At 40.9% G+C, this 26,459-nt stretch overlaps 1 protein-coding gene across 1 annotated transcript in view; it reads left to right on the forward strand.

The window, feature by feature from the left end:
* BMP5 (bone morphogenetic protein 5) overlaps positions 1 to 26,459 on the forward strand; it is a 450,166-nt gene that overhangs the window by 248,407 nt on the left and 175,300 nt on the right. Inside the window, exon 2 of the mRNA XM_077290010.1 lies at positions 9,404 to 9,596. Within this exon, the coding sequence (XP_077146125.1) occupies positions 9,404 to 9,596 (193 nt within the window). The remainder of the gene's footprint in view (positions 1 to 9,403; positions 9,597 to 26,459) is intronic.

Consider the following 26,459-nt stretch of genomic DNA (forward strand, 5'->3'; position numbering starts at 1 on the left):
TCCAATTGACCCACACATAGACATGTCTATTTCTGTGCAGCTGCATGGATCACTTGACCCATTCAAGTCAATGGGTCCGTGTAAACACATACCACATATGGATGCCATCCGTGTGATGCATCAGTATCACACGGACGGCTGCAGGGGAAGAAGTGCTACAGTAAGCGCTGTTCCCCAGTAGCTGGTGCTGAAGCCAGCTCTCACCATTCTCCCCTGCTCTGCCGGTGATCTTCACGAGCAGAGGAGAATAATGTCCGAATGATGACAGCAGGTAGGGGCTTTTGGGACCCCATCATATGACATCTGCTGCTGCTATTAAAAGCGACAGCAAGAGTGGATTATCAGAGTATTCCACAGCTGTCGCTGCGATCTAACTAAATAAATGAATGAAAAACCGGATGTGAATGAACCCCCCTATTTTCTTGAACTAGCCAGACAAAACTCACAGCTTGGGTCTGCAACCTTCATCTGTCAGCTTCTGCAAGTTTGGTTATCAAGAATAGAGGGGTCACCACACTGTTTTTTTAAATTATCTAAATAAATAATTTTAAAAAATGACATGGGGTACCCCCATTTTTGACAACCAGCCTTGCTAAAGCTCACAGCTGGGGGCTGCTATTCTAAGGCTGGTAAGGGGCAATTGATATAAGCCCCCCAGCCTAAAATCAGCAGCCCTCAGCTGCCCAGAAAAGGTGCATCTATTAGGTGCGCCTTTTCTGGCGCTTTGCTCAGCTCTTCCCACTTGCCCTGTAGCATTGGCAAGTGGGGTTCATGTTTGTGGGGTTGATGTCACCTCTGTAATGACAGGTGACATCAAGCCCACAGCTTTGTAATGGAGAGGTGTCTGTAAGACACCTCTCCATTACTAATCTTATAGTTATATGTTAAATAAAGACACAGCCAGAATAAAATCCTTTATTTGAAAAGATTACACAGACTCCTTTAATATTCTAAATTAAGTCATACTTACTGCAACACCTAACTCCCCAACGCCCTCTATCTTCTGTAATAAAAATAAAATAAAAAAGCAACGATATACCATACCTGTCTGTCGTTGTGTCTCACGCTGTAATCCTTGTCTGGGGACTAAATAGTTTTCAACCCAGACGGTACCAAGGTGCGACCGTCCTGGCTGAAAACCACTGGTGAATAAGCTGCTAAGAGCGCAGCATCATTCACCAGTGGTGGCATAATCGAGGCCGGGCTGAACTGCGGTGACCTCAGGAGCATGGGAAAATGCCGGTGATGATGATGAAACCGACCTTACATAAATAAAAAATTATTTGCACACCGAAGAGAGAAAAATAAATTAAATTCAAGCATTGCCGTCTTTCAGTTGCTGCTGTTACCCATCTTCAAAATGCAATAAAAAAAATCAAAACATTAGTATGTACTCCAAAATGGTATCATTAAAAGATAAATGTTCGGGAGCAAAAAACTATTTCTTGACACAAAAAATAAAGTGTAGAGTTTCTGAAAATGGCCTGAAAAAACGAACTACTTTAGTATGGCTATTATCATACTGACTTTTTCATATTGTTAAGTCATTCCTCCTCACATGAAACAAAACATTAAAAAAACAGCATGTATTTCGCTGAAAAGCAGGAAAAAAATTCCAAGTGCATTGAAATTGCATAAAACTTCAATTTCTCAATGCTTTTGGGTCAGTTTTACTATGCTCACTATATGGTAAAACTGACCTGGTAATATGATACTCCAGGTCAGTACAAATATGCCAATACTAAAAATTTATAGTCATTTTTTATTTAACTAGTTAAAAATAACTTGCTGATTTTGGGGAAAAAACCTTTGCTTGTGTCGCCATTTTTCAAGACTTGTAATGCTTTCAATTTTTGGTATATAGTGCTGTGGATGGCATTTTTTTCTTGTGCCCTGAGCTGACATTTTTACTGATGCTATTGTATGATAGATTTGATGTTTTAGTCACCTTTATTGCATTTAATTTTCTAATTTATTTTATATTTTGATAGTTTGAACTTGTACAAATGCAGCAATGCCAAATATATGCCTTTTACATTTTTTTAATTGTTTTATATTTAATATATATTTAATGGGGCAAAATGGGGGTGATTTGAATTTTTGTATTTTTTAGTTTTTTCATATTTTTAAAAACGTTTTTGTACTTTTTACTGTAATTAATAGTCCTCTTAGGACTTGAACCTGTGATTGTCTAATTGCTTGTACTATACATAGCAGTGCATCAGTACTGCTATGTATGGTAAAAATCACGATCTGCTATGAATGCTAGCTACAGTCTGGCGTACACAGGAGAATTGTCATGACAAGCACAGAGATCTTCAGAAGAAGTAGCTAATAAATAACATTTAACACATGTCTAATTTACATCGGCATAATTTTTTAAGCATAATTTTTTTGCTATGAAGTTTAAAGGGTTAAATGTTTATCATCAATTTCTCATTTTTCCAACACAATTTACAAAACCAATTTTTTTAAGTAACACATCACATTTGAAGTCACTTTGAGTGTTCTGTATGAAAGGAAATTATCCTCAAGGTGCTCAAAACCACATTCAAGAAGTTTATTAGCCCTTCAAGTGCCTCACAAGAATTAACGCTATGTGAAAGAAAAAAAAAAGAAAATTGTTGCTTTAGCCCCAAATTTGACATTTTCACAAGGGTAACCAGAGAAAATGGACTAGACAGTTTGTTGTGCACGTTCTCCTGAGTATGCCAATACCCCATGTTTAGGCTCAGAAGGGAAGGAGCACCCTTTGACTTTTGGGGTGCAAAATTGGCTGGAATAGATAGGGGACTCCATGTCGTGTTTGCAGATCCCTAATGTGCTTAAACAGTGTAAAACCCCCAGAAGTGACCCCAAATTGGAAACTACACCTTACAAGGAATTTTATAACATTGAACCGTGAAAATGAAAAAATACATTTTTCCTCAAAAATGTTTTTGCCAGAAAGTTTTCATTTCCACAAGGGTAGCAGGAGAAAGTGGACCATACAATTTGTTGTGCAATTTCTTCTGAGCACACCAGTACCATATATGTGGTGGAAAACTACTGTTTTGGTGCAGGGCTCAGAAGGGAACGAATGCCAATTGACTTTTGGAGTGCAAAATTGATTGGAATAGATAGGGGATGCCAAGTTGTGCTTGGAGAGCCCCTGATGTGCCTAAACAGTTGAAAACCCCCATAAGTAACCCCATTTTAGAAACTACACTCCTCAAGGAACATATCCAGAGGTGTGATGAGCACCTTAAACCCACAGGGGCTCCACAAAATTTTATAATGAAATTTTTCCCACAAAATTGTTGCTTCATCCCCAAATATTTCATTTTCACAAGAGTAACAGAATAAAATGCAACATTCTATTTGTTGTTAAATTTCCCCTGAGTACACCGATACCACTTATGTGGCATAAAACTACTCTATTTGTACATGGCACAGCTTGAAAGGGAAGATGCGCCAACTGAATTCTGGAGCTCAGTTTTGGCTGGAATAGATTGAGGATGCCATGTCACATTTGAAGAGACCCAGACATGCCAAAACAACAGACATCACCACAAATGACCACATTTTGGAAATTAGACCTCTTGAGGAACTTATCTAGGAGGGTACTGAGCATTTTTAAGCCTCAGGCAATTTACAGAATTGTATAACATTGGGATGAATCTATGGAAAATTACCAATCTTCCACTAAAATGTCACTTTGACCCCAAGTTTTTAATTTAAGAGATATTTGGAGAAATTGAATGGTAAAATTTGATATGCAATTACGCCATTACCCCATACGTAGTCAAAATCTAATTTTGAGGCACAGTGCAAAGCTCAGAAGCACCATATTGGTTTAGATGTTGCTGGAATGGTTTGAGGGTGCCATGTCACATTGGCAGTGCACTCCTGAGGTGCAATGAAAAGTGGAACTTCAAATAAGTGACCCAATTTTACAAACTACACCCCCCATTGAATTCATCTAGGCATGAAGTGAACACGTTAATGCCACATGTGCCTCACAGAATTTTATACCAATGGGCTGTGAAGAAAGAATAGTTATATTTTTGAACTCAAATGTTGTTTAGCTCCAAATTTTTGTTATTTTTTATAAAGGATAACAGGGAATAATGGACCTCACAGTTTGTTGTGCAATTTTTCTTGATTGTGCAATACCCTGAATTTAATCAGAAAATACTTTTCAGGTACAGTGCAAAGCTCAGAAGGGAATGAACACGATTTTATAGTGCAGATTTTGCTGCTATGGCTTGCTGGTGCCATGACCCACTAGAAGAGGCACTGTGTGCCAGAAAAGCAGAATCTCTCCATAAGTGACCCCATTTTAGAAACTACACCTTTCAAATAATTCATCTAAGAGTGCAGTGATCATATTGACACCACGGGTATGTCATTGAATTTGATATCATTGGACAGTGAAAAAAGTATTGCATTTTTGCCACAAAAATGTTGTTCTAACCCCATATTTTACATTTTCACATGCCAAAATTGGTAAAAATGGCATTAAAATTGGTCACACAGTATCTGCTGAACATGAAAATACCTCATATGTAGCTGTGCAGTTTTGATAAGCCACACGGCGAGACTCGGGAGGGACAGAGCACTATTAAACTCCACAGTTTTTCTACAATAGTTTGTGGAATCCATATACAGATACTAAGTGCTATAAGAGGAGTATCTTCCATCAAATGACCCAATTTTGGAAGCTATACCCCATTGGAAATGTATCTACAAGTGTAGTGATAATTTGACTCCATTGGTGTCTTCCAGAAACAATCAGCAGTGGATGTTGTTGAGTGAAAATTGCAAATCTGCCATTGTAGTGCCCATATGTTGTGTTGTAATGCTTAGTACATTGGAGTGCCCTGTACATTATGCCAAGATCGTTCTTCGGAGGACATGCACTTGTAAATTAGGTGGGCTCTCATTGCTACAGAATTGCCAAGCATGTGGATCCTAAATGTGGTTTACGTACATTGGTGCTCAGATGGGAGAAGGTCAATTTGATTTAGGAGTGCAGAATTCTCTGAATTTCTTTTCACTCCATTTCACTTTTCCATAGCCTTTGTGTTACAAGTAATGTAGAAGCCTTTTTTTGTGGCTTGAGTTGAAGTTTTTATTGGGAACATTTTACATACCATTTTGGATTACATTCATCCTGTGCTCTGCGCTGAGCACTTATATGGGGTATCAATCTGAATCTCCAAATAATGTGATTCAGATGAAATTCCCAATGGATCAAATCACTATAATGAGGCAGCAGAGTGACTTTGGACTCCGTCAAGCCTGTGTTCAGTGGTTTTGTTATTTTCAGAAGGGACCACCTTGCTGTTATACATGCTTGTAAAGACGGACACCGCTGGATCATAGGTCAGACAGTGTCCACAGTGTCTTCATCTGCCTCATTATAGTGGAGGTTCCATCTGAATGACATATTTCAGAGATTTATATGGAAAACCGGTGTAAGCTCCCAACATATAGCAAAAGATAAATATGAGCAGTGCCTTACTTTGATTTTTTGGAGGCAGAATGAGCAAAGAATTCAAGAATTGATTCTATTTATTTTTTACGCTGTTCCTTATGTGGTATAAGTGATTAGATGACTTTATTCTTTGAGCCGGTGCAATTAGTGATATCAAATTTATACTGTATAGTTTTTTTATGTTTGACAGACTATCAACGACTAAAAGACGCTTTTGTTTTGCAAAATAAAGTTTTTGTATCTGCATATTTTGAGAGTCATCATTTTTCTATGTTTCTGCCAACAGAGTTATGTTTTTTTGCGGGATGAGTTGACATTTTTATTGGTACCATTTTCGGACACGTAATATTTTTTGATCGGTTTCTATTACGATTTTTGGGAGGAAGAAAGAACAAAAGCCAACATTTCAGGAATTGTGTTTTTCTATGCCATTCTGCATGTGCTAAAATTGGTAATACAGCTTTATTCATCCGGCCAGTATGATTATAGCAGCACTAGATTTATATAATCTTTTACATTTTGCCGCTTTTGTACATCTAAAACTATTTTACAGAAAAAATAATTGTTTTTGCATGACTATTGTGAGAGCTTTAGCTTTTTTTTCCACTGATGAAGCTGTTAGTTTGCTTATTTTTTGCTGGATAAGATGGCTTTTTTCATCTGTACCATTTTTATTTACATTAATAACTTTTATCGCGTTTTATTCCACTTTTTTACAACGATTGATGAAAAAGCATAGTTTTTTTACCTCACGTTTCTATTTTTTGTTTTGATGGTGTTCACTGAACTGGTTAACTAGTATGACAGTTTTATGACAGTAGATCTGGTTGTTCCGGATGCAGTCATACCAAATATGTGTAAGTTTGTTGTATATTTTTGTTTTTGCATAAAAATACGTATTTATAAATTTAATATTTTTTATTCAGTAATTTCTTTATATTTTTATTTTTTTAACTTTATTTAATTTTTTTTTACTTGGTCTCTCTATGGGAATTTAACTGCAATCCCTCTGACCACTGGTGTAATGCATTGCTAAGCATAAGCTTGCCTTAGCTGGCAAACCCAGAGATTATCATGCAACCTTGGGTTGCAATGATGACAATTGGGCCGCCATGATGAATTCACGGGGGAACAGATCAGATGGGAAAGGGAGCCCCTTCTCTCTCCCAGCCTCCTAAATGTTGTGATCGATATCAATCATGGCATTTCGGGGATTAAACAGCCTTGGGTGGGATGAGGCTCAGCTATCACATAAGCCAAGCTCCCGGCCAGCAGTGATCACGCCTGCAAAGCTTCAGTGCATCGCACGATTGCCATGATGTACCTATAAGTCATTGGTCAGGAACCCCTATCCTACCATGACATATAGCAGGGGTGAGGAATCTTTTTTCTCTGAAGGGCCATTTGGATATTAATACCAACCTTCGGGGGCCATACAAACTCCACCCACAAAGTACATACTGACTCTGGCACTGGTTTCAGGACATAATCTTTCATTGCATGCCCTTCAATGTTCAGTAGTGAATACTGTCTGTGTGTGTGTGTGTGTGTGTGTGTGCTAACAGAGCAAGAAGAAATTAATGAGCTTGTGGCAATCAAATTACAGCTCCTTGCCCAAGAATGCGGTCCTTGAGAATCTGCTCAGGGGCCTTATAAAAGGTCATCAAGGGCTGTAAATGGCCCTGGGGCCTGATGTTCACCACCCCTGACATATAGGTACATCAAATTTCGTGAAGGAGTTAAAGAATCACCAGTTGGCAGTCATTTAACCCCTTTCTGCTATTGGATGGAATTGTATGTCCGATGGCAGTACCCCTGCTTTGATGTGGTGATTGATTAGATGATCCACCCACGCCTATTGACCAGCTAAATGCCGCTGTCAAACTCTGACAGCGGCATTTAACAAGCGCTTCCGGCCAAGATTGGAGAGTCATAGGTACATCAGCATAACAACCAGAGGAAGGAGACCTCTATGGTTGTTGATGCCGGATTGCTATGAGCGCCACCCAGTGGTTGGCGCTCATAGCATGGCTGTAATTCTGCTACATAGAGGCGATCTGAGCATCGCCTCTATGTAGCAGAGCCGATCAAGTTGTGGCAGCTTCTAGCCACCCATGGAGGCTATTGAAGCATGCCAAAAGTAAAAAAAAAAGGTTTTAAAAAATATGAAAAAAAAAATTATATAAGTTCAAATCACCCCCCTTTCACCCCATTCAAGATAAAAAAAATCAAACCTACACATATTTGGTATCGCTGCGTTCAAAATCCGCTAATCTATCAAGAAAAATAAAGGATTAACCTGATTGCTGTAAAAAAGTCAAAATGCCAGAATTATGCTTTTTTTGTTGCCACAACATTGCATTAAAACGCAATAACGGGCGATCAAAAGAACGTATCTGCACCAAAAATAGTAAAATTAAAAACATCAGCTCGGCACGCAAAAAGCAAGCCCTCACCCAACCCCAGATCACGAAAAAAGGAGACACTACAGGTATCGGTAAATTGCACAATTTTTTTTTATAGCAAAAGATGGAATTTTTTTTCACAATTTAGTTAAAAAAAAACCTACACATCTTTGGTGTCTATGAACTCATAATGACCTGGAATATCATAATGGAAGGTCACTATTAGTATTTAGTGAACCTAGCAAAAAAGCCAAAGTGGGATTGCACTTTTTTTGCAATTTCTCCACATTTGGATTTTTTTCCCATTTTCTAGTACATGACATGGTAAAACCAATGATGTTTTTCAAAACTAGAACTTGTCCCGCAAAAAATAAGCCCTCGCATGGCCCTATTGACGGAAAAATAAAAACGTTATGGCTCTGGGAAGGAGGGGAGTGAAAAAGGAAAAGGCAAAACCGAAAAAAGCTCCTGGGGTTAAGGGGGTAAAAGCTTGTTTACACAAGCTCTTTGCTCTAAATGATGCACACTGAGGGATCTGTAATAGATTGGTCAGTTTGCATAGACCTCATTGTTCTTGCAGTGCAAGTCCTCTTTTGCACTGTTAAGACAAATGATTTTAAACCTGGTTAAAAATTATTTTAACCCATGAATGAGTGCTGTGCTAGTTCATCGAATGAATTGTCAGTCTGCTTACACAGATTATAAAAATTATAATTAAATAAGTGTTCTTAAGCATCGTAGCCTCTGACCTTGGCCCCATTTTAGAGCATCATACATAAACATAGATTGATTGCACTTCATTTATCTAACTTTAAACCTGGCAACCTATCAGAGCAAACTTTTAATTTCTGAAACTGCTGTGGATAGATGAAAGTCACTCTGTGATTGGTTACTATGGGCAATATGGTTTTCCACTAAACAGTTTTTCATGCTGTACATGAGCTCCAGGGAATAGGGAATAAAAGTATACATCTAAGAAACAGAAGTTGTAATTCTAAGTAATATAGCAGCACTCATCTATCTGACTATTCACAAATACATTGAAGAATATTGAACTCAGATTAAGACATTTGCACTTTCAGACAGACCAGATTGGTTTTAGTGTGTTTTACAGTTTGGACGGGGGAGATGGTATTAATCAAATATGAATTGCAGATCTGCTACAGATTGGGATTTTCCATATAAGTGGTTCCCCTTCACAACAGTGTCCTCTTTCATTTTTACCTTTTTCTTGCCTGTGTCTGAAATGGCTTTAACGGAATGAACGTTTTAGCTGTTCCAGTATTATTTCCAGTTGCTCTTATGAAATTTTAGTAAACGAGTGCGTTTTTTCTTTCTTGTTTGAAGTGAACGCTATTTCTCCCTTCACCTGGAAGCTATGTCTGGATTTGTGGTTTTGCTGTTTACCCACTGTCATACGTGGCTGCCAGAATGTTTTCATTTCTAAGCCATATAAATTCACAGTTAATCATTGACTGCATTTAGGGTTCACTCTTGGAATTTTCTTTTTTCCTTTCAGTTGAAAGAGACAAGGACTTTTCACACCAGCGGAGGCACTACAAGGAATTCCGATTTGACCTCACTCAAATCCCACATGGTGAAGCTGTGACAGCAGCTGAGTTTCGGATCTACAAGGATCGAAGCAACAACCGCTTTGGCAATGAAACTCTAAAGATTAGCATTTATCAGATCATCAAGGAATATTCAAATAGGTAGTAGTAAAATCAATTTTAATTCTTAAAAAAACTATAATTAAAAAAACTTTATTGCGATCTCTTCAGGTACACATATCATGTTAGACTTTTACTTCATTTGTAAAGCTGATTTTGCATGGCTGCAACACCTGCTCAGCTTTGCAATGTGGGTCTGAATATTATGGCTATAATATGGGTGATAAAGTGTGGCTATAAAATGGCTGTGTGAAACTCAAAGAAGGAATCCAGACAGCCTATTCATACTGCCGAAACAACGGGAGGATGAATTGTACACTGGCAGCCATGTATATTTTTCTCTGAAACGTTGTTTTACTATAAATGCTATAAAAAACACAAACTGGGGACATGCTTTTTGAAAGACTAGTCCAAGGCAGGTCCCGGGTAGCTACTCCATGCCCTGCTTCCATAGACTAACAGGTGTCTCCCTAAAATGTTGCATGAGGAGAGACCTGTCAGTTTTAAGGGAGGGAGGAAGGGAGAAGCGACGGGAGACTAAGGTCTAATAAGGAAACCAAAGTGCGTTGGTTCTCACCAGCTTTTTAAAATATCTTTTCTCTGAATAGCAACACTCCAAAGTAAAACAAATATGGCTACAATAACATAGACATTGTCTGATTTATGCTGCCCCATGTTCATACATCATAAATCTGGTGTTAAGTTTTCTTTAAAGTAAATGTCCACTTTCTAATAGAAAAATGTTTAGAATTGAGAGTCCTCAGTGGTTGATACCTTTTAATGGCTAACTGAAATGATAGTAACAAATTGCAAGCTTTCGAGACTACACAGGTCTCTTCATCAGGCATAGACTAATACAAATTCTGAAGAATCACATATTTATGCACAACATAGCACAGGAAAAAAAAAAAAACATGGATAAGACAGGTGGCATGAAGCAGAATTACCATGAGTGATAAACAGTTATGTCCATAAATATTGGGCCAGTTCTTAGATAAGGAATATTTTATTGTCCTCTGATTGGGATCTCTGTTGTGATGACCCCTTATAGTCTGAGGGGCAAGTTCCTTAGTTGATGTAAAAATACATAAATCCATGAGACACATTCATTCCACCACTTAGACAGTCAAATGTCGTCATCAGTTTATATTCCCAGACTCTTCTGTCTCTCTGAGTTTTGAATTTACCCTTTAACCCCTTCACCCCAAAGCCTGTTTTCACCTAAGTGACACGGCCAATTTTTACAATTCTGACCACTGTCACTTTATGAGGTCATATCTCTGAAACGCTTCAACGGATCCTGGTGATTCTGAGACTGTTTTCTCGTGACATATTGTACTTTATGATAGTGGTAAAACTTCTTCGATATGACTTGCATTTATTTGTGAAAAAAACAGAAATTTGTCGAAAATTATGAAAATTTAGCAATTTTCAAATTTTTCGTTTTTATGCCCTTAAATTAGAGAGTTATATCACATAATATAGTTAATAAACAACATTTCCCACATGTCTGCTTTACATCAGCACAATTTTGGAAACATAATTTTTTTTTGTTAGGGAGTTATAAGGGTTAAAAGTTGACCAGCGATTTCTCATTTTTGCAACAAAATTTGCAAAACCATTTTTTTTACGGACCACCTCACACTTGAAGTGACTTTGAGGGGTCTATATGACAGAAAATGCCCAAAAGTGACACCATTCTAAAAACTGCACCCCTCAAGGTACTCAAAACCACATTAAAAAAGTTTATTAACCCTTCAGGTGCTTCACAGGAATTTTTGGAATGTTTAAAAAAAATTGAACATTTAACTTTTTTTTCACAAAATTTTTACTTCAGATCCAATTTGTTTTATTTTACCAAGAGTAACAGGAGAAATTGGACCAAAAGAGTTGTTGTACAATTTGTCCTGAGTACGCCGATACCCCACATGTTGGGGTAAACCATTGATTGAGCACATGGCAGAGCTCGGAAGGGAAGGAGCGCCATTTGACTTTTCAATGCAAAATTGGCTGGAATTGAGATCGGAACCCATGTCGTGTTTGGAGAGCCCCTGACGTGCCTAAACAGTGGAAACCCCCACAAATGACACCATTTTAGAAAGTAGACCCTCTAAGGAACTAATCTAGATGTGTGGTGAGCACTTTGAACCTCCAAGTGCTTCACAGAAGTTTATAATGTAGAGCCGTAAAAAAAATTAATATTAATTTTCACAAAAAATGATCTTTTTGCCCCAAATTTTTTATTTTCCCAAGGGTAGCAGGATAAATTGGACCTCAAAAGTTGTTGTACAATTTGTCCTGAGTACGCTGATACTTCATATATGGGGATAAACCACTGTTTGGGCGCATGGCAGAGCTCGGAAGGGAAGGAGCGCCATTTGACTTTTCAATGCAAAATTGGCTGGAATTGAGATCGGAACCCATGTCATGTTTGGAGAGCCCCTGACGTGCCTAAACAGTGGAAACCCCCACAAGTGACACCATTTTGGAAACTAGACCCTCTAAGGAACTAATCTAGATGTGTGGTGAGCACTTTGAACCTCCAAGTGCTTCACAGAAGTTTATAATGTAGAGCCGTAAAAAAAATTAATATTAATTTTCACAAAAAATGATCTTTTTGCCCCAAATATTTTATTTTCCCAAGGGTAGCAGGATAAATTGGACCCCAAAAGTTGTTGTGCAATTTGTCCTGAGTACGCTGATACTTCATATATGGGGATAAACCACTGTTTGGGCGCATGGCAGAGCTCGGAAGGGAAGGAGCGCCATTTGACTTTTCAATGCAAAATTGGCTGGAATTGAGATCGGAACCCATGTCATGTTTGGAGAGCCCCTGACGTGCCTAAACAGTGGAAACCCCCACAAGTGACACCATTTTGGAAACTAGACCCTCTAAGGAACTAATCTAGATGTGTGGTGAGCACTTTGAACCTCCAAGTGCTTCACAGAAGTTTATAATGTAGAGCCGTAAAAAAAAATAATATTAATTTTCACAAAAAATGATCTTTTTGCCCCAAATATTTTATTTTCCCAAGGGTAGCAGGATAAATTGGACCCCAAAAGTTGTTGTGCAATTTGTCCTGAGTACGCTAATACTTCATATATGGGGATAAACCACTGTTTGGGCGCATGGCAGAGCTCGGAAGGGAAGGAGCGCCATTTGACTTTTCAATGCAAAATTGGCTGGAATTGAGATCGGAACCCATGTCATGTTTGGAGAGCCCCTGACGTGCCTAAACAGTGGAAACCCCCACAAGTGACACCGTTTTGGAAACTAGACCCTCTAAGGAACTAATCTAGATGTGTGGTGAGCACTTTGACCTCCAAGTGCTTCACAGAAGTTTATAATGTAGAGCCGTAAAAAAAATTAATATTAATTTTCACAAAAAATGATCTTTTTTCCCCAAATATTTTATTTTCCCAAGGGTAGCAGGATAAATTGGACCCCAAAAGTTGTTGTGCAATTTGTCCTGAGTACGCTGATACTTTATATATGGGGATAAACCACTGTTTGGGCGCATGGCAGAGCTCGGAAGGGAAGGAGCGCCATTTGACTTTTCAATGCAAAATTGGCTGGAATTGAGATCGGAACCCATGTCATGTTTGGAGAGCCCCTGACGTGCCTAAACAGTGGAAACCCCCACAAGTGACACCATTTTGGAAACTAGACCCTCTAAGGAACTAATCTAGATGTGTGGTGAGCACTTTGACCTCCAAGTGCTTCACAGAAGTTTATAATGTAGAGCCGTAAAAAAAATTAATATTAATTTTCACAAAAAATGATCTTTTTTCCCCAAATATTTTATTTTCCCAAGGGTAGCAGGATAAATTGGACCCCAAAAGTTGTTGTGCAATTTGTCCTGAGTACGCTGATACTTTATATATGGGGATAAACCACTGTTTGGGCGCATGGCAGAGCTCGGAAGGGAAGGAGCGCCATTTGACTTTTCAATGCAAAATTGGCTGGAATTGAGATCGGAACCCATGTCATGTTTGGAGAGCCCCTGACGTGCCTAAACAGTGGAAACCCCCACAAGTGACACCATTTTGGAAACTAGACCCTCTAAGGAACTAATCTAGATGTGTGGTGAGCACTTTGAACCTCCAAGTGCTTCACAGAAGTTTATAATGTAGAGCCGTAAAAAAAAATAATATTAATTTTCACAAAAAATGATCTTTTTGCCCCAAATATTTTATTTTCCCAAGGGTAGCAGGATAAATTGGACCCCAAAAGTTGTTGTGCAATTTGTCCTGAGTACGCTAATACTTCATATATGGGGATAAACCACTGTTTGGGCGCATGGCAGAGCTCGGAAGGGAAGGAGCGCCATTTGACTTTTCAATGCAAAATTGGCTGGAATTGAGATCGGAACCCATGTCGTGTTTGGAGAGCCCCTGACGTGCCTAAACAGTGGAAACCCCCACAAATGACACCATTTTGGAAATTAGACCCTCTAAGGAACTAATCTAGATGTGTGGTGAGCACTTTGAACCTCCAAGTGCTTCACAGAAGTTTATAATGTAGAGCCGTAAAAAAAATTAATATTAATTTTCACAAAAAATGATCTTTTTGCCCCAAATTTTTTATTTTCCCAAGGGTAGCAGGATAAATTGGACCTCAAAAGTTGTTGTACAATTTGTCCTGAGTACGCTGATACTTCATATATGGGGATAAACCACTGTTTGGGTGCATGGCAGAGCTCGGAAGGGAAGGAGCGCCATTTGACTTTTCAATGCAAAATTGGCTGGAATTGAGATCGGAACCCATGTCATGTTTGGAGAGCCCCTGACGTGCCTAAACAGTGGAAACCCCCACAAGTGACACCATTTTGGAAACTAGACCCTCTAAGGAACTAATCTAGATGTGTGGTGAGCACTTTGACCTCCAAGTGCTTCACAGAAGTTTATAATGTAGAGCCGTAAAAAAAATTAATATTAATTTTCACAAAAAATGATCTTTTTTCCCCAAATATTTTATTTTCCCAAGGGTAGCAGGATAAATTGGACCCCAAAAGTTGTTGTGCAATTTGTCCTGAGTACGCTGATACTTTATATATGGGGATAAACCACTGTTTGGGCGCATGGCAGAGCTCGGAAGGGAAGGAGCGCCATTTGACTTTTCAATGCAAAATTGGCTGGAATTGAGATCGGAACCCATGTCATGTTTGGAGAGCCCCTGACGTGCCTAAACAGTGGAAACCCCCACAAGTGACACCATTTTGGAAACTAGACCCTCTAAGGAACTAATCTAGATGTGTGGTGAGCACTTTGAACCTCCAAGTGCTTCACAGAAGTTTATAATGTAGAGCCGTAAAAAAAAATAATATTAATTTTCACAAAAAATGATCTTTTTGCCCCAAATATTTTATTTTCCCAAGGGTAGCAGGATAAATTGGACCCCAAAAGTTGTTGTGCAATTTGTCCTGAGTACGCTAATACTTCATATATGGGGATAAACCACTGTTTGGGCGCATGGCAGAGCTCGGAAGGGAAGGAGCGCCATTTGACTTTTCAATGCAAAATTGGCTGGAATTGAGATCGGAACCCATGTCGTGTTTGGAGAACCCCTGACGTGCCTAAACAGTGGAAACCCCCACAAATGACACCATTTTGGAAAGAAGACCCCCTAAGGAACTTATCTAGATATGTGGTGAGCACTTTTAACCCCCAGTTGTTTCACTAAAGTTTAGAATGTAGCGCTGTGAAAATTAAAAAATCATTTTTTCTTTCCACAAAATGATGTTTTAGCCCGCAATTTTTTTTCCCCAAGGGTAACAGGAGAAATTGGACAACAAAAGTTGTTGTCCAATTTGTCCTGAGTACGCTGATACCCCATATATGGGGGGGAACCACTGTTTGTGCGCATGGCAGAGCTCGGAAGGGAAGGAGCGCCGTTTGAAATGCAGACTTAGATGGGTTGGTCTGCAGGTGTCATGTTGCATTTGCAGAGCCCCTGATGTACCTAAACAGTAGAAACCCCCCACAAGTGACCCCTTATTGGAAACTAGACCCCCCACGGAACTTATCTAGATGTGTTGTGAGAACTTTGAACCCCCAAGTGCTTCACTACAGTTTAAAATGCAGAGCCGCGAAAATAAAAAATATATTTTTTTCCACGAAAATTATATTTTAGCCCCCATGTTTTTATTTTCCCAAGGGTAAGGCTGGTTTCACACTTGCGTTTTTATCTGCATGCGTTTTTTTAAAAAACGCATGTGTGAAAAAACGCATGTAAACGCGGTAAAACGCATGCGTTTTTTAGACGCATGCGTTTTTATAGAAAAACACAAGAAAACAAGAAAAAACCAAAAAACCCTAACCCTACCCCTACCCCTACCCCTAACCCTAACCTGAAATACGTGGCACTGAAATACGTGGCACTGAAATACGTTTATATACGTATATACGTATATAAGTGCCACGATATTTCAGTGGCCACGTATATAAGTGCCACGTATATAAGTGCCACGTATATAAGTGCCACGTATATAAGTGCCACGTGATTCACATAAATGCCACGATATTTCAGTGGCCACGTATATAAGTGCCACGTATATAAGTGCCACGTATATAAGTGCCACGTATATAAGTGCCACGTATATAAGTGCCACGTGATTCACATAAATGCCACGATATTTCAGTGGCCACGTATTGAAGTGCTACGTATTGAAGTGCCATGTATTGAAGTGCCATGAATTTCACGTAAATGCCACGATATTTCAGTGCCACGTATTTCACTGAAATATCATGGCACTTAAATACGTGGCACTGAAATATCGTGGCACTGAAATATCGTGGCACTGAAAGATGTGGCACTGAAATACGTGGCACTGAAAATACGTGGCACTGAAATACGTGGCACTGAAATACATGGCACTATGACTGTCAGAAAATATTCATTAAACGGTTAGGGGTGAGTTTAGGGGTAGGGTTAGGGTTAGGGTTTGGATCCCTTTATCACCTTGATGGTGGTGGGTGACTTTTCAGTGTGTGTTCTGTTTTTTTCTATAAAAACACATGCGTTTTTAACGCAAACAAACGCGTTGAGATCGGACGCCATGTCGCGTTTGGAGAGCCCCTGATGTGCCTAAACAGTGAAAATTCCCCAATTCTAACTGAAACCCTAACCCCAACCCTAACCCCAGCCCTAACCCTAGCCCTAACCCCAACCCTAACCCTAGTCCTAACCCTAGTGCTACTTTCACACTAGCGTTTTTTCGCATACGTCGCAATGCGTCGTTTTGGCGAAAAAACGCATCCTGCAAAGTCATCTGCAGTATGCGTTTTTTCCCCATAGACTAACATTAGCGACGTATTGACACACGTCGCAAGCGTCGTGCGACGGTTGCGTCGTGTTGTGGCGGACACATGTAACTTTTTTTGTGCCGACGGTCCACCATTTCCGACTGCGCATGCGCGGCTGGAACTCCGCCCCCACCTCCCCGCACCTCACAATGGGGCAGCGGATGCGTGGAAAAACAGCATCCGCTGCCCCCGTTGTGCGGCGCTTGCACAGTATGCGTCGGTACGTCGGGCCGACGCAGCGCAACGGCCCCGTACCGACGCTAGTGTGAAAGTAGCCTAACGGGAAAATGGAAATAAATATATTTTTTTAAATTGTATTATTTTTCCCTAACTAAGGGGGTGATGAAGGGGGATTTGATTTACTTTTATAGCGTTTTTTGCGCGGATTTTTATGGTTGGCAGCCATCACACACTAAAAGACGTTTTTCATTGCAAAAAATAGTTTTTGCATCACCACATTTTGAGAGCTATAATTTTTCCATATTTTGGTCCACAGAGTCATGTGAGATCTTGTTTTTTGCAGGACGAGTTGACGTTTTTACTGGTACCATTTTCGGTTACATGACATTTTTTGATCGCTTTTTATTCCGATTTTTGGGAGGCGGAATGAACAAAAACCAGCAATTCCTGAAATTCTTTTAGGGGGGGCGTTTATACCGTTCCGCTTTTGGTAAAAAGGATAAAGCAGTTTTATTCTTCGGTTCAGTACGATTACAGCGATACCTCATTTATGTAATTTTTTTATGTTTTGGCGCTTTTACACAATAAAAATTATTTTATATAAAAAAATAATTGTTTTTGCATCGCTTTAATCTGAGGACTATAACTTTTTTATTTTTCCTGCTGATGATGCTGTATGGCGGCTTTTTTTTTGCGGGACAAGATGACGTTTTCAGCGGTACCATGGTTATTTATATCCGTCTTTTTGATCGCGTGTTATTCCACTTTTTGTTTGGCGGTATGAGAATAAAGCGTTGTTTTTTGCCTCGTTTTTTTTTTTTACGGTGTTCACTGAAGGGGTTAACTAGTAATATAGTTTTATAGGTGGGGTCGTTACGGACGCGGCGATACTAAATATGTGTACTTTTATTGTGTGTTTTTTTTTTTATTTAGATAAAGAAATGTATTTATGGGAATATATACACTCACCGGCCACTTTATTAGGTACACCTGTCCAACTTCTTGTTAACACTTAATTTCTAATCAGCCAATCACATGGCGGCAACTCAGTGCATTTAGGCATGTAGACATGGTCAAGACAATCTCCTGCAGTTCAAACCGAGCATCAGTATGGGGAAGAAAGGTGATTTGAGTGCCTTTGAACGTGGCATGGTTGTTGGTGCCAGAAGGGCTGGTCTGAGTATTTCAGAAACTGCTGATCTACTGGGATTTTCACGCACAACCATCTCTAGGGTTTACAGAGAATGGTCCGAAAAAGAAAAAAAATCCAGTGAGCGGCAGTTCTGTGGGCGGAAATGCCTTGTTGATGCCAGAGGTCAGAGGAGAATGGGCAGACTGGTTCGAGCTGATAGAAAGGCAACAGTGACTCAAATCGCCACCCGTTACAACCAAGGTAGGCCTAAGAGCATCTCTGAACGCACAGTGCGTCAAACTTTGAGGCAGATGGGCTACAGCAGCAGAAGACCACACCGGGTACCACTCCTTTCAGCTAAGAACAGGAAACTGAGGCTACAATTTGTACAAGCTCATCGAAATTGGACAGTAGAAGATTGGAAAAACGTTGCTTGGTCTGATGAGTCTCGATTTCTGCTGCGACATTCGGATGGTAGGGTCAGAATTTGGCGTAAACAACATGAAAGCATGGATCCATCCTGCCTTGTATGGAGCATCTTTGGGATGTGCAGCCGACAAATCTGTGGCAACTGTGTGATGCCATCATGTCAATATGGACCAAAATCTCTGAGGAATGCTTCCAGCACCTTGTTGAATCTATGCCACGAAGAATTGAGGCAGTTCTGAAGGCAAAAGGGGGTCCAACCCGTTACTAGCATGGTGTACCTAATAAAGTGGCCGGTGAGTGTATATATTTTTTTCTTTATTTTTGAATTTTTTTTTTTTTTTACACATGTGGAAAATTTTTTTTTTTACTTTTTTACTTTGTCCCAGGGGGGGACATCACAGATCGATGATCTGACAGTGTGCACAGCACTCTGTCAGATCACCGATGTGACAGGCACATTGCAGAGGCTTGCCGGCGCTCAGCGTGAGACAGCGGTGATCGGGGCGCCGTACTAGTACTGCGGCTGGCACTAATGCAGTGCCGGCAGCGCCGTACTAGTACGGCGCATGGCACGAAGGGGTTAATATCAGTAATTTCATGTCCATAATGTTATGATTTGGGAGACAAAAATGTATTGCCACAGGTAGATCCATTCTTTTTTCTTTTATTGTATGGCGGTGAGAATTCATTCTTGTTCTAAGCTTTTGCCCATCATTAAGCTGCGGAACAATAAAATAGAGACATCCCTGTATCAGAAGCCAATTGACCGTCCAACATACCTTAAATGGGACAGTTTCCATCCAAAACACATAAAAAACTCCATTGTCTACAGCCAAGCCATCAGATACAATCGTATATGTTCCAACCCAATGGATAGGAATGAACACCTTGATCGCCTCAAAAAGACCTTTTTGAATCAGGGCTACCATCCAAGAACAATTGAAAACCAGATTACAAGAGCCACCAGAATATCAAGGAATCACCTGCTACATTACAAAGCTAAAGAAGAAAATAACCGGGTACCTCTAGTAGTTACCTACAATCCAAATCTGGAGGTGCTAAGGGGAGCTGCACAGAAATTACAACCTTTACTACAAAAAGATGCCCGATTACAATCCATTTTTCCAGACCCCCCAGTACTGTGTTTTAGGCAGCCCCCAAATCTAAGAAGCATCATTGTCAGAAGCTCCCTGTCCTCTCCAACAGCTGCAGGTACCTTTCCCTGCAATCAGAAAAAATGTAAAACCTGTCCATTTATAATGACCACGGACAAGATAAAGATCCCCAATTCACATCAGGACTACAAGATCCCAGGTACTTTCAGCTGCGACACTTCTAATGTGGTGTACCTAATTATTTGTACTAAATGTCCAACTGGGGGTCTGTATGTGGGGAAGACAGGGCAAAAGCTTAGAGCAAGAATGAATTCTCACCACCATACAATAAGAGAAAAAAGAATCGATCTACCTGTGGCAATACATTTTTGTCTCCCAAATCATAACATTATGGACATGAAATTACTGATATTAAAGGGTAACTTCAAAACTCAGAGAGACAGAAGAGTCTGGGAATATAAACTGATGACGACCTTTGACTGTCTTAGTGGTGGAATGAATGTGTCTCATGGATTTATGTCTTTTTACATCAACTAAGGAACTTGCCCCTCAGACTATGAGGGGTCATCACAACAGAGATCCCAATCAGAGGACAATAAAACATTCCTTATCTAAGAACTGGCCCAATAATTATGGACATAACTGTTTATCACTCATGGTAATTCTGCTTCATGCCACCTGTCTTATCCATGTTTTTTTTTTCTCTGTGCTATGTTGTGCATAAATGTGTGATTCTTCAGAATTTGTATTAGTCTATGCCATTAACAGGTCATGTGGTGGCCATATATAAAAAAATGTATGAAGCTGGAATACAAATACAACAGATCAATACACTTTTTAGTGGCCATTATCTGGTACTGCAGATTAGCTCATGTTGAAGTGAATGAGAGCTAATCTGCAGTACTTGAGCATGGCCACAGTGCACAAAGTTATTGTGTCCAAGATCTGTATGTTGGTTATTTAGGATGACAAACATTATTTTTTTTTTCTTCTTCTTAAATCCATTCTGCAACTTGAAAAAATAGTACTAAATGCTGATGCAGTTGATGCACCTTGATAAAAGTATTATGTCTCAATTGAGGTTTGCGATCACTGGTTGTGGCATTTACACAATTAGGCTGGGGTCACACTGCTGTAGAATACGGACAAGTGCTATGTGAGAAAACATCGCATAGCACTCGGACAGCTCACATCACCGTATTTTTTCTCAGGCGTATTCTACGTGAGTGTAAAATCACAGCATGCTGCGGTTGTACGTGTATATCGTCCGAGACTCGCCAATGAAAGCCTATGGGTGCGAGAAAAAGTCAGACACCACACGGACCCTCTGTCTCATTTGCGACAAATACGCACACATGTTCCTAATTTCAGCAGATTAAGCCATTAAATTTAATGAGGAAAGCAATGAGAAATGGAAAGCCATATGGATGTCATACGGATACATAGGTGTGAGAAAATTGCATCATCGCATTGCAAACGCATTACACATGGATGACCATAAGGAGAACACTTGTGCGACTCTCGGCAGGGAGACTCGGACCGATGGGATGAGTAAGCATCCAGTTATCCATAGACCCTTGAAGGCAACAACTGGGGTGCCTCATTCAAATATTGAATATTAAAAACACTTTATGTGCTGCTGTCATCTGGTGGTGAGGAAAAGTCGGGACTAAACCAGGCTATAATCATTTTTATCAGATTGAGCCAGTCAGCACTTTCTGTTGACAGGCTAAAGTTCCTGTCTGTTATGACCCCCCTGGTGACATTAAAAACCTGCTCAGACAAGATGCTAGCCGCAGGGCAGCAAAACAGTTTCGATGCCTATGTATTGCTTTATCTTCTTTAAAAACTTTTCCCTTCTTGTAAAAAATACCCAGTCATCAGAGCCTGGATGCTGGGAAGATGTCATGAAATTGGACCAGGCCTTTGACAGTGTACCCTGCCTCTGCTGTACCTGGTGTGTGTCTCCTTCACATCTCCACCTTGGTTGGGCAAGAAAGCTTGCCCTCCTCTGCTAGCATTGCCTGATGGGAATTTTTTCAACATATTTTTCACAATAGCCTTCTGGTATAGAATCTCTCTATGTTATGTTTTCCCGCATGCCCACATGGTCTGAATGCAGTGCTTCATGTTTAATTGTCAGCAGCGACTGTTTAAGTAGGCACAGAAGTGAATTCATTGCGCTGATGATGGCATCATCACCGCTCACCATCTTTGTGGAGTCTTCAAGTCTTGGAGACCCACTCAAATGTCAGACATCCATGCCACCTCTATAGTTCTTATGTGTGGAAGCTAACAAAAGTACTGATGGGGTCTTGAAGCTGGTATTCTACAACTGGCCTATGCTTCTCACAAAAGACTTGCCAGCATATGCAGGGTGGAGTTTCAGTGCGTGGTGATGTCGCACACCTGTCGGTGAGCTGGCCCTTGCATGGACTGCTGCAGCATTGCCAGAGCGGCAGCAGCTGTAGCTGACTTGCAGAAATGGATAGCTCTTCTGGTACAACTTGACCAGAAGCTTCTGCAAATCTGAGTAGTTTTTATAAACCACTGAACTACCAAGCTGATAACGTGGACAAAGTATGGTGCATGTGTTAACTTGCCAAGCTTCACAGTCACCAACAGGTTATGGCCATTATCGCACATGGCAATGCATGGTTGTAGGTTCAGCCGCGAGGGCCACATATTTGTTTGGTCTGTTACTCCTTTCAATAACTCTTCCATGGTGTGTGGTTTGTCTCCTAGACAAATTAGCCACTGTCACTTTATGAGGTTATAGCTATGGATGCTTCAATGTATCCCACTTATTCTGAGATTTAATTTTTGTGCCCTTAAATCTGAGAGTCATGTCACACAAAATAGTTAATAAACAACATTTCCCACGTCTACTTTACATCAGCTCAATTTTGGAAACATAATTTTTTTGTTTTTTAAGGGACCACATCGCCTTTGAAATGACTTTAAGGGGTCTATATGACAGAAAATACCCAAACGTGACAACACTCTATAAACTGCACCCCTCAATGTGCTTAAAACCATATTCGAGAAGTTTATTAAACCTTTCAGGTGTTTCACAAGGACAAAAGCAATGTGGAAGAAAAAAATAACATTTAACTTTTTCACAAATAACTCTTTTTATTCTCACAAGGGTATCAGGAGAACATGAACCACAAAATGTGTTGGGCAATTTCTCCTGAGTACAGCGATACCCCATATGTGTGGGAAATTCATTTTTGGGTGCATGGCAGGGCTTAGAAGGGAGAGAGCACCGTTTGACTTTTTTAATGCAAAATTGGCTTGAATCGATGGTGAGCACCATGTCGTGTTTGGAGACTCCCTGATGTGCCTAAACAGTGGAAACCCCTCAATTTTATCTCCAACCATAACACAGCCCTAAACCCAGCCCTAACCCCAACACACCCCTAACACTAATCCCAACCCTAAACACAACCCTAACCCCTAATCCTAAACCCAACCTTAACCCCAACCCTAACCGCAAACTCTAACCTCAACCTCAACACAACCCCAACCCTAATCATAAACCTGACCTCAACACAACCCTAACCCCAGCTCTAACCCCAAATGCAACCTTAACCCCGAAATTAACCATAACCCTAACTGCAAAGAATGGAAAAAAAAATAAATATTTTATTATTTTTAACTAGGGGGTGACAAAAGGGGGTTTGATTTACTATTTTTTTAATTTTGATCACTGTGATAGGGTCTATCACAGTCATCAAAATGAACCAATAGGAAAATCTCCTATTGTTGCCGGGTATTGACAGTAATGCTTATGTGCCCACCATTTTCTTCTAGGTAGATGACGGGACGTGTTATGATCCCAATGGCAGAGGATCTCAGAGATTACAGCAAAGTCTGCAAACATAAATACCAGCTCATAGGGAAGTGGTAACTAGGCTGACCATATACCTGATCCTAGCACAAACAACTAACAGTAGCCGGGGAACGTGCCTACGTTGATTCTAGACGTCTCGCGCCAGCCGGAGAACTAACTAACCCTATCAGGGAAAATAAGACCTCTCTTGCCTCCAGAGAAAAGACCCCAAAGTTATAATACAAGCCCCCAACAAATAATAACGGTGAGGTAAGAAGAAAAGACAAACGTAAGAATGAACTAGATTTTAGCAAAGAGAGGCCCACTGACTAATAGCAGAAGATAGTAAGATGACTTATATGGTCAGCAAAAAACCCTGCAAAATATCCACGCTGAATATCCAAGAACCCCCGAACCGACTAACGGTGAGGGGGGAGAATATCAGCCCCCTAGAGCTTCCAGCGATATCAGGAATCACATTTTGTACAAGCTGGACAAAAATATGAACAATGCAAATAAACAAAAATAAGAAAGCAGGACTTAGCTTATCTTGCAAAGAACCAGGACCTGAAGACAGGAGCAAACAGAAATGAACTGATTACAACGATGCCAGGCACTGGACTGAGAATCCAGGAAGTTTAAATAGCAACACCCCAGGCCTAACGAACCAGGTGAGTACCAACCTGGGAAAAGACAATCCAAGTGCCAAACCACTAGTGACCACAAGAGGGAGCCAAGAAGTATAGTTCACAACAGTACCCCCCCTTTAAGGAGGGGTCACCGAACCCTCACCAAGACCACCAGGGCGATCAGGATGAGCAGCGTGGAAGGCACGAACCAAATCGGCCGCATGAACATCAGAGGCGACCACCCAGGAATTATCCTCCTGACCATAGCCCTTCCATTTGACCAAATACTGAAGCCTCCGTCTAGAGAGACGAGAATCCAAGATCTTCTCCACCACGTACTCCAACTCGCCCTCAACCAACACCGGAGCAGGAGGCTCAACAGCAGGAACCACAGGCACAACGTACCGCCGCAACAAAGACCTATGGAACACGTTGTGAATGGCAAACGACACCGGAAGATCCAAACGAAAAGAAACCGGGTTAAGAACTTCCAAAATTTTATAAGGACCAATAAAGCGAGGCTTAAACTTAGGAGAGGAAACCTTCAGAGGGACATACCGAGAAGACAACCAAACCAATTCCCCAACACGAAGTCGGGGACCCACATCGCGGCGGCGGTTGGCAAAACGCTGAGCCTTCTCCTGTGACAACTTCAAGTTGTCCACCACATGATTCCAAATCCGCTGCAACCTATCCACCACGGAATCCACCCCAGGACAGTCAGAAGACTCAACATGACCCGAGGAGAAACGAGGATGAAAACCAGAGTTGCAGAAGAATGGCGAAGCCAAAGTAGCGGAACTAGCCCGATTATTAAGGGCAAACTCAGCCAATGGCATGAAGGTCACCCAATCATCCTGGTCCGCAGAAACAAAACATCTCAAATAAGCCTCCAGTGTCTGATTAGTTCGCTCCGTTTGGCCATTAGTCTGAGGATGAAAGGCAGATGAAAACGACAAATCAATGCCCATTTTAGCACAAAAAGATCGCCAGAATCTGGACACAAACTGGGATCCTCTGTCGGACACGATATTCTCAGGAATGCCGTGTAAACGAACCACATTCTGAAAAAACAAAGGAACCAGATCGGAAGAGGAAGGCAACTTAGGCAAGGGCACCAAATGGACCATCTTGGAAAAACGATCACACACCACCCAGATGACAGACATTCCTTGAGACACTGGAAGATCTGAAATGAAATCCATGGAAATGTGTGTCCAAGGCCTCTTCGGGACGGGCAAGGGCAAAAGCAACCCGCTAGCATGAGAACAACAAGGCTTAGCCCGAGCACAAGTCCCACAGGACTGCACAAATGACCGCACATCCCGTGACAAGGAAGGCCACCAAAAGGACCTAGCCACCAAATCTCGGGTACCAAAAATTCCCGGATGCCCTGCCAACACCGAGGAATGAACCTCAGAAATAACTCTGCTGGTCCACTTATCAGGAACAAACAGTCTGTCGGGTGGACAAGAGTCAGGTCTACCAGCCTGAAATCTCTGCAACACACGTCGCAAATCAGGAGATATGGCCGACACGATTACTCCCTCTTTAAGAATACCAGCTGGCTCCGAGACTCCAGGAGAGTCAGGCACAAAGCTCCTAGAAAGAGCATCAGCCTTAACATTCTTCGAACCAGGCAGGTACGAGACCACAAAGTCAAAACGAGAGAAAAACAATGACCAACGAGCCTGTCTAGGATTCAGGCGCTTAGCAGACTCGAGATACATCAGATTTTTGTGATCAGTCAAGACCACCACACGATGCTTAGCACCCTCGAGCCAATGATGCCACTCCTCAAATGCCCACTTCATGGCCAACAACTCCCGATTACCAACATCATAGTTCCGCTCAGCAGGCGAAAACTTCCTAGAGAAAAAAGCACATGGTCTCATCACAGAGCAACCAGAGCCTCTCTGCGACAAAACAGCCCCAGCACCGATCTCAGAAGCATCCACTTCAACCTGAAAGGGAAGTGCGACATCAGGCTGGCACAAAACAGGCGCCGAAGTAAACCGGCGCTTCAGCTCCTGGAAGGCCTCCACGGCTGCAGGAGCCCAATTAGCCACATCAGAACCTTTCTTGGTCATATACGTCAAAGGTTTAACAACGCTAGAAAAGTTAGCGATAAAACGACGGTAGAAATTAGCAAACCCCAAGAACTTCTGAAGACTCTTAACAGACGTGGGTTGAGTCCAATCATGAATAGCTCGGACCTTGACTGGGTCCATCTCCACAGCAGAAGGGGAGAAAATAAAACCCAAAAAGGAAACCTTCTGC

This window comes from Ranitomeya variabilis, chromosome 2 (assembly GCF_051348905.1).
Source record: "Ranitomeya variabilis isolate aRanVar5 chromosome 2, aRanVar5.hap1, whole genome shotgun sequence".
NCBI classification, from domain to species: Eukaryota; Metazoa; Chordata; class Amphibia; order Anura; family Dendrobatidae; genus Ranitomeya; species Ranitomeya variabilis.